This window comes from Manacus candei, unplaced genomic scaffold (genome assembly GCF_025592945.1).
Source record: "Manacus candei isolate 608988 ecotype Guabito, Panama unplaced genomic scaffold, ASM2559294v1 h1tg000023l, whole genome shotgun sequence".
NCBI lineage: Eukaryota > Metazoa > Chordata > Aves > Passeriformes > Pipridae > Manacus > Manacus candei.
In genome coordinates, this window is record NW_026138071.1 from 19634281 (window position 1) to 19646643 (window position 12363).

The 12363-nt window shown below is 39.8% G+C and overlaps 1 protein-coding gene across 1 annotated transcript; it reads left to right on the forward strand.

Annotated features, from left to right (window-relative positions):
* Position 1: 1 nt before the first annotated feature.
* Positions 2-10502, forward strand: TYW5 (tRNA-yW synthesizing protein 5). Its single transcript, XM_051787121.1, has 8 exons — positions 2-775; positions 1625-1779; positions 4762-4831; positions 5687-5731; positions 6236-6373; positions 7280-7367; positions 7821-7937; positions 9107-10502. Exons 1-8 carry the CDS (start codon positions 689-691, stop codon positions 9361-9363), a joined length of 957 nt encoding a protein of 318 aa, XP_051643081.1. The 5' UTR covers positions 2-688; the 3' UTR covers positions 9364-10502.
* Positions 10503-12363: the final 1861 nt, after the last annotated feature.

The window sequence follows — 12363 nt, forward strand, 5'->3', positions numbered from 1 at the left end:
CGCTCGGCCCTAGCGAGACCACGGCTGGAGTGCGGTGTCCGGTCCTGGGCTCCTCGGTCCTAGAGGGACAAGGACCTACTGGAGAGGGTCCAGCGGAGGTACCAAAGACGATGAGGGGTCTGGACCATCTCTCATATGAGGAGAGGATGCGTGAGCTGGGCTTGTTTAGTCTACAGAAGACTCAGAGGGGATTCATTAATGCATATAAATATCTCAAAGGTGGGTGCCGAGAGGATAGTGCCGGACTTTCCGGTGGTGCCCAGTGACAGGACAAGAAGCAATGGCCATAAACTTAAACACAAACTAACACACAAGAAGTTTCGCCTCAACATGAGGAGGAACTTCCTTACGCTGGGGGTGGCAGAGAACTGGAACGGGCTGCCCAGGGAGCAGCCTGTCTGGAGACATTCAAAACCCACCTGGACGAGTTCCTGTGCCACCTGCTCCGGTGACCCTGCCTTGGCAAGGGGGTTGGATTAAATGATCTCCACAGGTCCCGTCCAACCCCGAAAATTCCGTGATTCTGTGACCCGCGGGCTCCCATCCCTTGCTCAGAGGGAGAAGCCGGGAACGCTCCTGCGCGGGCTCTGCTTTCCGGGGGAAGCGGCGAGACGGACCCGGGTCACCGGCGGTCCTGGAGCGGCGGGAGCGGGAGGCGCTGGAGCTGGAGCGGCGGGAGCAGCCGGCCATGGAGCGGCGGGAGCAGCCGGCGGTGGCGGTGGAGCGGCTGGACGGGGTGACGCGGGAGCGGTTCCTGCGGGACATCTACCCGCGGGTACGGAGCGGGCTGGGGCTGCCCGGGCACACCGGGCAAGGCAGGAGGTGTCCGGTGACTCCCTGCGGGCACATCTGGTGCAGGCAAACCGCAGGGTTTGGGTTTCTGTGCTCCCGGAGAGGTGCCGTGATCCAGCGAGTTGAGTGGGAGTTTAGGAGCAAGGAGCTTCTACAGGCAAATCCTGTCTGAGCTGCTGGCAAGCTCCGACGGCCGATCTCTGTGAGTCCCTTTCCTTTGGCAGTGGTTAAAAAAAGTGTGATCGCTGGTTTTGTTGCTTTGTCGTCTCTGTTCCATTTTTTTCCCCTCCCGAGGTCCCAATTCAAAGCAGAAGTGTCTTTCTGCTGATTTTTTTTATGTGCCCTGGATCAAACCTGTTCGTGGTTGTCAGCAGCAAGGAACCCGTATAGTGGTGGCAAGAGCTCCTCTCATGAGAGGAGCACCACCACAGCTCATAGTCTGCACCTTAACTCTGTGGTCTTTTGCAACTTTTCTGCTAAGCTCTGGCTAGAATGATGAAATCTGTTTCTTAGTCTGGCTAGATTCCTTGTTGGCCCCAGCACAAAGTGCGGGTTAAAATTGTTTTTGCCTCTCCATGTCTTTCCTTACCCCACTAGGAAAAAGGATTTAGTTAATAGAGACACAGTCCTATAATTTACTGCATTTTGTTCCAACATGCATCGTTCTGATTCACATTGCTTGTGAACAGATAAGTTGTGACCTTGAGTAGTGGGTCCTGGCATTCAACTGACTTGTTTGCATGGACGTACCTTGAAAAATTAATTCTGAATTTTTTCCACTGGATGCTATGATCGTTTCACCATTGACATTTCTTTTTGTTTTGTTCCTTAGAGAAAGCCAGTAGTTCTGACAGGAATGGAACTGGGCCCTTGCACAACCAAATGGACAGTAGATTACTTGAGCCAAGCTGAAGGATCTAAAGAAGTAAAGATTCATGTTTCCACAGTGCCACAGATGGATTTCCTCAGTAAGAACTTTGTGTATAGGTACTGCACTCCAAGGCCTCTTGTGTTTTAAAGGCATGTGCTTGTAACTTGCAGACATACAGTGCATCTGCCTGAAGCTGAGGGTGAGAATATGAAGATAGTTAGTGAAAACATTAAATTATGTATCGAAGTGCTGTCCTTGATTTCTCCCTCTTCTATTCATTCTACAAATATCTTTATGTCCTGAATTTAACACTATGAGGGTGAAATGAGGGCCCAAACAGCACCTTAAAAGAGATGTCATGGAGTAGTGTTACAAAGGTATTTTGACAGAGCATTCCTCTAAGAAATTTGAGCCTGGCAGTTGCTGCCATTAATGAAAAAAGCAAACCAAGACACCCTTGATACTGGATGATATGCTATTTTATTCTACTTACACGGTCTGTTTTCAGTGTTACTGAATAGTGGTAGTTTCTGCCTCAACATGTACCTGGACCTCTTTGAATGCTGGTGTGTGGCAGGCAGGGTATTCCACTCTAGGAGGGGTGTAGCTAATTAAAGCCAAGCTCCTTTCAAAGTTAGGATGTGCAGTTCTCAGAATGTTAGAACTACTGGATACTGCATGTTTCACCAGGTCTTTAATCTTGGTGCAGGTCACAAAACACCTTGCTCTCCTCTGAAGTTCCTCTTGGTTTTCAAGGGCAAATGCCTTTATTTTAGCTCTTGTTTGTTTACCCCAGGTGGGAACAGGATGTGTTCAGTCTGTTAAACTTTTAAGCAGGTGGAAGCATACACTATAAGTGTAAACAAGCTACAAGTCTTTGAGTGGAGCCTGTTGTTCTAGGGGAAAAAGCACATAACAATTATGGTACATTCTGTTCCCTGCATAATGAACTTTTGAATCTTAAAGGTTAGGTTGTACTTGAATGACTTTGCCTTATCTCTGTATTTTATTTTCCATGCTCTATTTTGTTTTGTTGTGGTTTTTTTTTAATTAATCTCTCTTACTGTGAGTTCACATATAGTTAACCCGGTGTGCTAGTTTTAGCAGGTTTGTAGACAGCCATATGGAGTCTTTGATGGTGCTTCAGTATAGCAAGTGTCAGGACTTCCACCTACTTCACTTGAAATTCAGGAAGCTTTGACCCTTTCCACAGCAAGCCCCTCATTCTAATCTGAAGGGAGAATAAGTAGTACCAAAACAACAGAAACACTGAGGACTTAACATGCAGTTCCATGAGTTTAAACTGATGCATGTGAGTAGTACTGCAGTCCTGTTGTAAGTTGCATGCTCCTACCCCTGTCTTTGTGTTGGTTCTGGAACTCATTCAGCTAGGTTGTGATGTGCTGCAGAAGTCTGAATGTTTTTCTGCTGTTTTAGCTTTGCAAGCAGGTTCACTGTGAGGTCAGATGAGTGCCAGTGCTGCTGTAGGGGAGGAGATGGGGTGATAAGGGTAGACAGCAAGGACAGAGCTGTGGCAGCACCAGCATGCATCAGTTTAAGCTGTCGTGGAGCTGTGCTCTCACTTTCTTCAGTAGCAAATGTAAATGGGCATGATACAACAGTCTAGCTGAAGTCAGAGCACTGGTTCTTGTTTGGTTGTCCGTTGACTTCAGTGGTTGTATTTGCCTGTTACAAAGAAGCCTAAAGTTTAGAGAATTGGTCTAAGTAATGTCTGATGAATGTTCACATTCTGGTAGAAGGGATAACAGGATCAAGAAAAATTTTGCTTGAGGGTAGTTTCTTTTTCACCTTGGGTACTGGGAGGTTGTTCTGAAATGTGGTATTTATATTCAATAATCTATTATCCAGTAATACCTAATGTGAGATGCTGAGATGAGTAAATGTAACATTGAACTCATAATATAACAGTGAACACGTCCCGTTGCTGCTTGTGCTTGGTTTGCCATTCAGGTGTCAACTGATACCAAAATCTGTAATCTGTATGAAAAGCTTCCATTATCTAAATAAATATGTAACACTTGTATTGACCTCAGAGGGACCAGCTCTGATGCCCAGTGATTCCTTTTGAATCTTCTTGAGTTAGGTTTAGTAAAAGTTTAAAGAAACACTTGAAAATATAAAAAATGCTGTGTTTTGCTTAGCTGGAGAAGCACATATTTAAAAAAACCTCAGATAACTGAAATAAATTTTATAGATATGCAAATGAAGATAGTTATCTGTGTTTATGCACAAATTCTTAGCAGAAAATACATAGATATAAACATGTGTATGTTCCCTGCAGTAGTTTTCTTGATGCTGAACTTTTCTGCAAATTTATGAAAATGTACAGTAAACAAGTCTAAAAATTACACACTTATAGAAACAGTCTAAGCAAGTATTGCCAGGCTTTGGTCACAGTTTGAGTCTTAATTTGACTGGAAAGAAATTTCGACTGTGACTCAAACCATTCAGAACTCCTAAGCTCAAGAGGGGATCTTTCCAAAGTGTATAAATAGTTGATGGAGGGAGTAAAGATGGAGCTCTATTCTTCTCCTGGTTCGTGGTGACAGGACAAGGGGCAATGGGCACAAGATGAAATACAGCAAATTCTGTTAATCTATTGAACACACTTCTCCCATCTTTTACTGCAAGGGTGGTCAAACAATGGAACAAATGAAACAGGTTGCCTAGAGAGCTTATGGAGGGTCCATCCTTGGAAATGTGCAAAACCACACTGGATGCTGTCCTGGGCAAGCTGCTGTAGTTGATCCTGCTTTTGGCAAGGGGGTTGGAATGGAGGATCTCCAGAGGTGCCTTCCAGCCTCAGCAATTACAGGATTCTGTTTGGATATTTACAATTTACTGAAGTGGAGAAGTTTTTAAGTGTAGGATTTCTATCTCAATAGAACTCTTCAAATATCTGCTGCAAACACTAATTAGTCACCATGTTAAGTTAAAAAAGTAAAAGAGCAGCACATTCCATCTTTTGTCTTACTTTACATGGTCTTACTTTTATATGGAGCTTATTATAAACCAAGCATTTACACCATGAGCTGTTACATTGATTCATTGTATAAATTTAGATATTTATATTTCAGAACTCTGCCTTTTGATGTATTTGTACGAAGAGCAGCTGAAGTCAACCACCAGGAGTACTTTCTTTCTGAGGTAATTTCTTTGGTGTCACAGTTTCTTCTGTCAGTTATTTTGCCAGTATATGCAAAGGAAAATGATGAATTGTAATTTAAAAGTTTACTTGATCTTAGATGTAACTTTTTTGTGGCTTGGAGCCAAGGGAAAAAATGTGAATTGTTTTGTATGTGCATGGTGTGGTTAACTTCAACCAGCCAGTTTCTGTTAACAAAAACTGCATACATGAGTAAAAATTCCAGTCTAAAATTTAGAAATCAAACCTTGTTTTAAAATAACAACTGTATCATTTGCGTGTTTCACAAGAAAATGTCATGAAGATATTTTAGAGTTTGATTACATCTGCTATCAAAATACAAATCCAGATTTTTTTTGTGACATGATTTGTAAGTAGCACATATGTGGCTATCTTTACATATCAATGTTCAAGCTAGGGATTTTTCAGGTAGCTGTGATTAGGAAGCAAACAGTTTTGAATGTAGACATGCTTTTTACCTTCTGTGCTACATAGAATGCTGTAAGTTTTGAAGCCAATTAAAATAGCTGCCTGCATCAGTGTTCTGAGGAACTTAAAATATAATCTGCATTTGCTTTGAGGCTGTTCAGTAACAGCAATGCTGAAGCAGTTGACAAGTCTCCCCCCTTTTACTCTTCTGCTCTCAGTTAATGTATTTTCCCATTTCTTGAGATGAACAGTAGGGATCAGTAGAGTAAAGGCAGTATAACAAAGCAGCTGAATTTGTAGATGCCATTTATTTGTACCATATTTTAATGAAGCTCTGCATTAATTAATGAGAAAATACAGGCTCTTTGTTTAAGTGTTTGCATTTCTTACTAAAAAAACAAAACCAATTCTTTTTGTGTTCTCTTCAGGATGAAAAGTACTATTTGCGATCAGTGGGTGAAGATGTTAGGAAGGTGAGTTATTTGAGATTACAGTTCCTATATTGTAAAGTTGCAGTTTAGGAATATTTTTTTAAAGCCCATTGTCATCTGCTGGGTCTGTAACACAGACACACAAGTTACTTAGGGTCACTTGGTTTGTAAATCTGACTGGATTTAGGTCAGAATATTTAAATCTAAGTGTCTAAATTAGTTGCTGTTATATGAGAGCTTAGCTGATCACTGAAGAATACATGGCTAACCTCCCTTTCTTTAGCTTTTGTTGTAAACTAATATAAAAGGATTTATGCTGATCTCTGGCTTCTTCAGTGTGATTTCTAGCAGTTCAAAGCAGCTCTCTGGCTGTTCTTGTTAGTGTCATTGAGCAAGTCATTGCTGAAGAGCGTTGCTGTGTTGAGGTATTCACCAATGCTGAAGTTCCAGCCCCATGTTTCATATGATGGGAAAAGATAGGTGAAGTGCTCCCTCATTTAAATGTGCATATGTGGTTCTCTAAGAGTTATTGTCTTTCTGTTTCAGGACATTGCAGATATCAGGAAGCAGTTTCCTGTTTTGGCAAAAGATGTTCAAATTCCAGAGTATTTTGAGAAGGAACAGTTCTTCTCTAGTGTCTTCCGCATCAGCTCAGCTGGATTACAGTTATGGACACATTATGATGTAGGTAATACACAGGTTTAGCATAAAATGTTGCAGATGGCATTACAGAGTTGACATAATAAGGTGCAAATCTCTGACAAAGATCAGAGAATCATAACAGACTTCACATATTTTGAAATAGTGAAATGAATCACATTCAGTGGTACAGTGAATTTTAAATAGATGTATTGCGTGGGCATAATATCTTAACTGGGTTTATGTCTAATTCCATATTTGTGAGATTAAATGACATTTTATTGTGGTTTTTTTTTTACTGTTTTGAGTTTCAGTTAAAAATCTGAAACACAGTAACTTTCAATATTTTTGTCTTCAACATTACATTCTTTTTTTTTTTATTCTAATGGCCATATTAGAATAAAATCCAATTGTACAACACATTGCCAGTTGTACAATGATTGTAGTAATTTGTGGCTGCAATGCAATAGATTCCAAATAAGATTTTCTTATAACATTGTGCAGTGAATTCTGAATAAATTTACTTATAAGAAAAATAGTTTTTGCCTTATAATTAGGAAAAAGGATCCTTATCAATAGAAAGTCAGACAAAAAAATCAAAGAGAAAAGGAATCCATAATATATTTTGTATTATATCTTGGTGGTTTATGTGTCTAAAGTATGGTATGGCTTTGTGTTTTAAGATGGAAGAACTTGATTCTTGGTTTCAGGAAAAACACAAGATAGTTGGAAAGCAATACTGTGTCTCCAGACACACTATTTGTCAAGAATGTGCAGTCAAAGGGATACAGTTACTCAAAATTTTAAGTTTTTTTAATTAACTGTAGTAGCTAACTCTTAACATGGGAAGGTTTTAATAATTCCCTCTTTTAAGCTAATAATTAATTAGCTTAATCCTATATAATCACTCTTAACTTTTGGCTGACATCTCTCTTATTATGCTTATTCCAGGTAATGGATAACTTCTTAATCCAAGTCACAGGGAAAAAACGAGTTGTTTTGTACAGTCCTCGGGATGCACCATATTTATATTTATCAGGTATGCATGTCATAGGTATCTAGGTCAGAGTTTGGTGATCTTAGCTGCCTTGTGGCTCACAGGTGTTGCACTGTAGAAAATAGTCACTAACATAGGACTTGATATAAAAAAAGTAATTTGTTCCCTTAACTCTAATCCTGTTGGCTTTAGTCAAAGCTGAGAACAGCAGCTTTGCGTGATTGTTTTCAGCAGCTAACTGGAGGAGTACAGTGTTCTGTCTGGGCTCAAAATAGTGTTTTAAATGTCAGGAGAAGTGTTTTTTAATCTTAATAAGGTTGCAGTCACAAGACAAATGTAGACAACACTGCCATCAGGTTTCCCTGTTTTTTAGAAGACTTACAAGACAATAAACCAGTATTAAATTTGATTCAAGAACTGCCATTTCCAGCAATGTGATGATGCTTTGTTACTGTTGGAAGAGTAGGAATATTTATTCACTGAAAATTTTCCTAGGTACTAAATCAGAGGTGCTGGATGTGGATAACCCAGACATGGAGAAATATCCCCTTTTTGTGAAAGCCAAGCGCTATCAATGTCTTCTGGAAGCTGGAGATGTGTTATTTATTCCAGGTAAGTAACAAATGGTTCCTGAACGTGGCATTTTCATTTCTAGAGATGGTAAGAGGTTACTAAAGCATTTCTATGTTTAAGTGTTCTGTGAGAAGTGTTGGCAAAACTTTTCTACTTCCCACTGTACAATTCTGATAAAAGCTATTATTATATCTACCTACAAATCTTAGTGTTCCTCAAGTTTAAACTTTGTGCTTATGAATTTGTGTCTTAGTAGATTAATATAATAAACTCACCTTGTGAAATCTGAAATTACTTCAGTGACTTGAGTTTCCCAGTGACAAGATTTGAGTAAAGTACCATTTCTGTTCTTCTGTAGCTCTGGCACTGTGAGGCGTGTGATCTGATGAGAATTTTGGATGGTAGAGTTACTGGACCTTCTAGAAATTTCTAATCCTCTCTGGGGAATGGAAAGACAAGTCCTTATCACTTTTCTGAACAAGCAGAAAACAGAAAGCTCCTTCCTGGGCTGAGATGACAGATTCTGGTAATCAGGGAAAAGCATTTGAATTACTCCTATTGAACTACTACTTGTTTCTGATTTTATTTTAACTCTTCATGAGTTTGTGGCAGATACTTACTCTGTCACTTTTATATTATCTGGGCAATATAAACAGGTCAGTAAACAAAAAGGCAGTAGGTTTTCAGGAAGTTATTTTAAAATAGTTTCTTAGCCTCGGACTTCTTACTTAGTTTTGAACTTACCATTTGTTTCTCTTCCTAAAGAAACTTTTGGTTACACTTAGATAATGGTGTGTCACACTGTTGCTGTGTTAGCAGGGTCGGAAGAGGGGCTGCTCCTGTCTTCTCCATAATAACCACACACTTTTCTCAAAAAGCATCTTTTTCAGTGATAGGCATTCCAGGTTGCTGACAAAGTCTTACCTTCATCCCACACATGCTTATCATTTGCTTACCTTTGAGTATCTCTATATTTCAGCAAGTGTTGCTTTCATGCAAAGTTATGGATTGACGTAAACATCTTGAGGAACTTCTTAACTTTGGTACAATGCAATATATTCAGGGATGAATATTAATAAATAAACAAAAAATATGGTAGTTGAGGCTCTTCCTCAACTAGGTTTAGTTTGGGCGATTCCTGCACTTGTTATGAGTCACATGGAAGTTTTGGATAGTAATTTTTATTTTAGACATTCTTCTTTCTGCAGCTTTGTGGTTCCACAATGTAATTTCTGAGGAATTTGGAGTGGCCCTGAACGTCTTTTGGAAACACCTTCCTGCTGAATCCTATGATAAGACAGACACTTATGGAAATAAAGATCCCGTGGCAGCCTCTAGAGCTATACAGATCTTGGACAGGGCCTTGAAAACACTTGAAGAACTACCTGAGGAATACAGGGATTTTTATGCTCGGAGAATGGTGTTACGCATCCAAGAAAAAGCCTATAGGAATGATTATGGATAAAAGAACACATTGTAATTCAGCAAGCTTCTGTGCAAGTAGAAAATTGTATGTCAATGTGGAAACTGTCCATGTGTACATACATTTTGAGACCAATAAAAACTGTTGGTAAATATTCATCTATAACGACGTTGATTTTGTAGCTTTTTTTCCTTGTTTTTATCATGTGTAGTGAGTACAGAGTTTGCTTGATGTGGCAATGGTCTCTTTTCTACAGTGATATACACATTTGCAGTGCCTGCATTTATAACTGTGCTGGTTTGGAATGTTCTACTTAAATTTTTCTGAACAGAAGTCCTGGTGTCTGGGCTGACAGCATGTATGCTTACAACTAACTGCACGTCTTCTTGAGTCTGACCTCATGAAAGTTTAGGAAAGCCATAGTGGTTTCTGAGGAAGTCTAGGAAAGCCATTGTTGGTGGCTGTAATGGTCAAGGTTTCTTTTTGAGTAATAACCTGAGAATAAGTGTGGGAAGTTTCTTCTCCCCCTTGTAGTGAGACTGAGAGTGGGTATGAGGAAAAAAGCGCAAAAGCTAATCATGCCAGTTAAGCTTAGAATTGTGCAACAGCTTGACTGCAAGGTAAATGATTTGCCCTTTTCCTACCTGCATAATGTATTGTGGAGAAAACCTTGTTGGTCACTGCCCCAGTGCAGTCAGGCAGCATTGCTGTTTCTGTAGCTGTGAAACACTTGCAACTAATGTGCCCATAAATCCATTCAGCTACAGTCCTAGAATCTGCAGTGAAGTTCATAGTTCTGGAGTAGACATAGAATCTACTGGGAGCTATACTTGAGGTGCTCTTTGTTACCATATGAGAGGGGGTTTGCATTGCACCTTTGGGGATGGAGCCTGTTGTTCAGGCATTGTAGGTTACTTTTTCAGATTGCAGTGCTTACAAAAGCCTTGTGAAATAAAGGTGGGGATCTCACAAAAAGGATAGGCTTGTCATTGTCTCTTTGAAATCCCTCTGATGTTATTACTTGTGCTATTTGGGCAATGCAGCATTTCTGTGACTAAGGTCAGTCTGTAATTTTTAACAATGTTTTTCGAGAACTGTGACTTGTCAAAAGCTCTTAGACTAAATAGTTATGTAGTGTTAATAAAGTGCTGGAAAAAAAAAAGCTTTCTCCAGAAGAGCAGGAGCTTGAACACTGTGCAGATTATTCTTCTAAACCTGTTCTTCTTGGCAATTCAACACAGTGAAAATAGTCTGGTACCATGTGAATGGGCACCCGGCCACCTCAATGAATAAGCATGAATGGAACCAGCCAAGCGATTCTGATGGGCATCATTGTACATTCTGAGGGTAGAATTTAAATTTGGGATCACAAATAGGTCTCCCAAAATTTTTGTTCAAAAAGGAACAAGGATTGCTTGTGCATACTGCTGAGACAGACTGTTAGGCTGGGGTAACCTCTTGGCTTTGTTAGATCGGTGATGTCGAGGGCCCCATCTGAATTGCAGAGGTGAACAGAGCATATTCTTTGTGTGTCAGGACTAAATGGAGAGGCTCAGAGAGCCTGCAGGGCTAGACAAAGCTGTGTTCCAGCATTGTGCCTGCACAGCCATCTCTTTTAACTATAACTGCCTCAATATACTGGTACAGAGAAGTCCTGTGCTGCTCCTGCATCCTGCCATTGCTTGATTCTCCAGTCACAAAAAGGACATGATAGCCCAGTGTTCTCAGGCCCCCTCAACACTCAGTAGTAAATAAGGGAAGCTTTGTGGAGCAGCAATTGGGGTGTGAGTGACCTGCTGCTGCCTCACTTGTGGGAAGTGCCTGCTGTGCTTCAGAGAGGGTGGGAGGGCTTGAGGCTCTTGGAGAGAGGGAAAGTAAAGGAGGAAAATCTTGTGGGTCAAATACCTTCACTGCTGTGCCTCCTAATGCTGATATTAAGATTTTCAATAATACTGGTTTCATATTATGTATGTAAAAAGCATAAATAAGACCTGTCAAGCCACAAGTATTCAGAATGCTATTTTGAATATTTTTCAATCCCCTTTTAATTTTGTAAGGGAAGCTATTAAATTATTAGTCTAAGCACCTTAGGCCAAATGAAACCCTTGCATCCCTCAGCTGCAGTTAGTGCTGAAGTAACCCAGTAGGAAAGCTGCAACAGTACATTTGTTTAGGCTAGCATGAAGTCTGGATTGGAAAGTGTATATCTGGCTATACAGCACATGCAGCTATTCAGTTTCATGCTACCAAGTTTTAAATGAAGCCTTTATTTCACTTTGAAAGAGTTTCCTAAATTTCTTATTTAGTAACGTCTATAAAACAGTTGTTCTGAAATCCTATAAAAGGAGAAAACAAGCAGCTTAAAAATGCATTTCCTTAATTTGAACATAATGTGACTAGTGATAAAGATCTGGAAGTTAATGTGTTAAAAAAAATGAAATTATTTGGTGCTTTCTAACCACAGTGCTACATGGTGTGAAACAGGCAATAAAGTGATGAATGAATGGTGAAAGCATTGAAGGAATAACTTCCAGCTAACAGTGAGAGAATGTAAGTAGCCACTACTGAAATAACAAAGAATTAGAGCCACTGACATTTTGTGGAAGTTTGTCCTTTAGAGACCTAAACCAAAATGGGATCATGCCACAATAAAACAGATGAAGTTGTGGTAACAGGTATTAGAAAATAAACACTGACCATCTTAAGCATTCAAAGCAGCCACTTCAGCTGTCTTCTGTCTTCAGCAGAGGAGCTGGGTAATGCAGACTGCCCAGTGCTGAAAGATAAGTTAAGATACTTACATAAAGACAATGTCTGAAATCAGCAGTTTTAACTATATACCCCAAACTTTGAATTACTCTAAAAATTTGGTGACTGAGACCTTTAAAATGGAAGTCAAGACCTGGAAAGAATTATTTATTCTTGGCTATATGAAATATAAAGGATGACAAATGTTTCAGATTTCATTTTTCTTAATGTGCTTTCTGTGGAAAGAGCCAAATGAAAAAAATTTATGTCAAAACATTTTTTTGGTCAAACTAT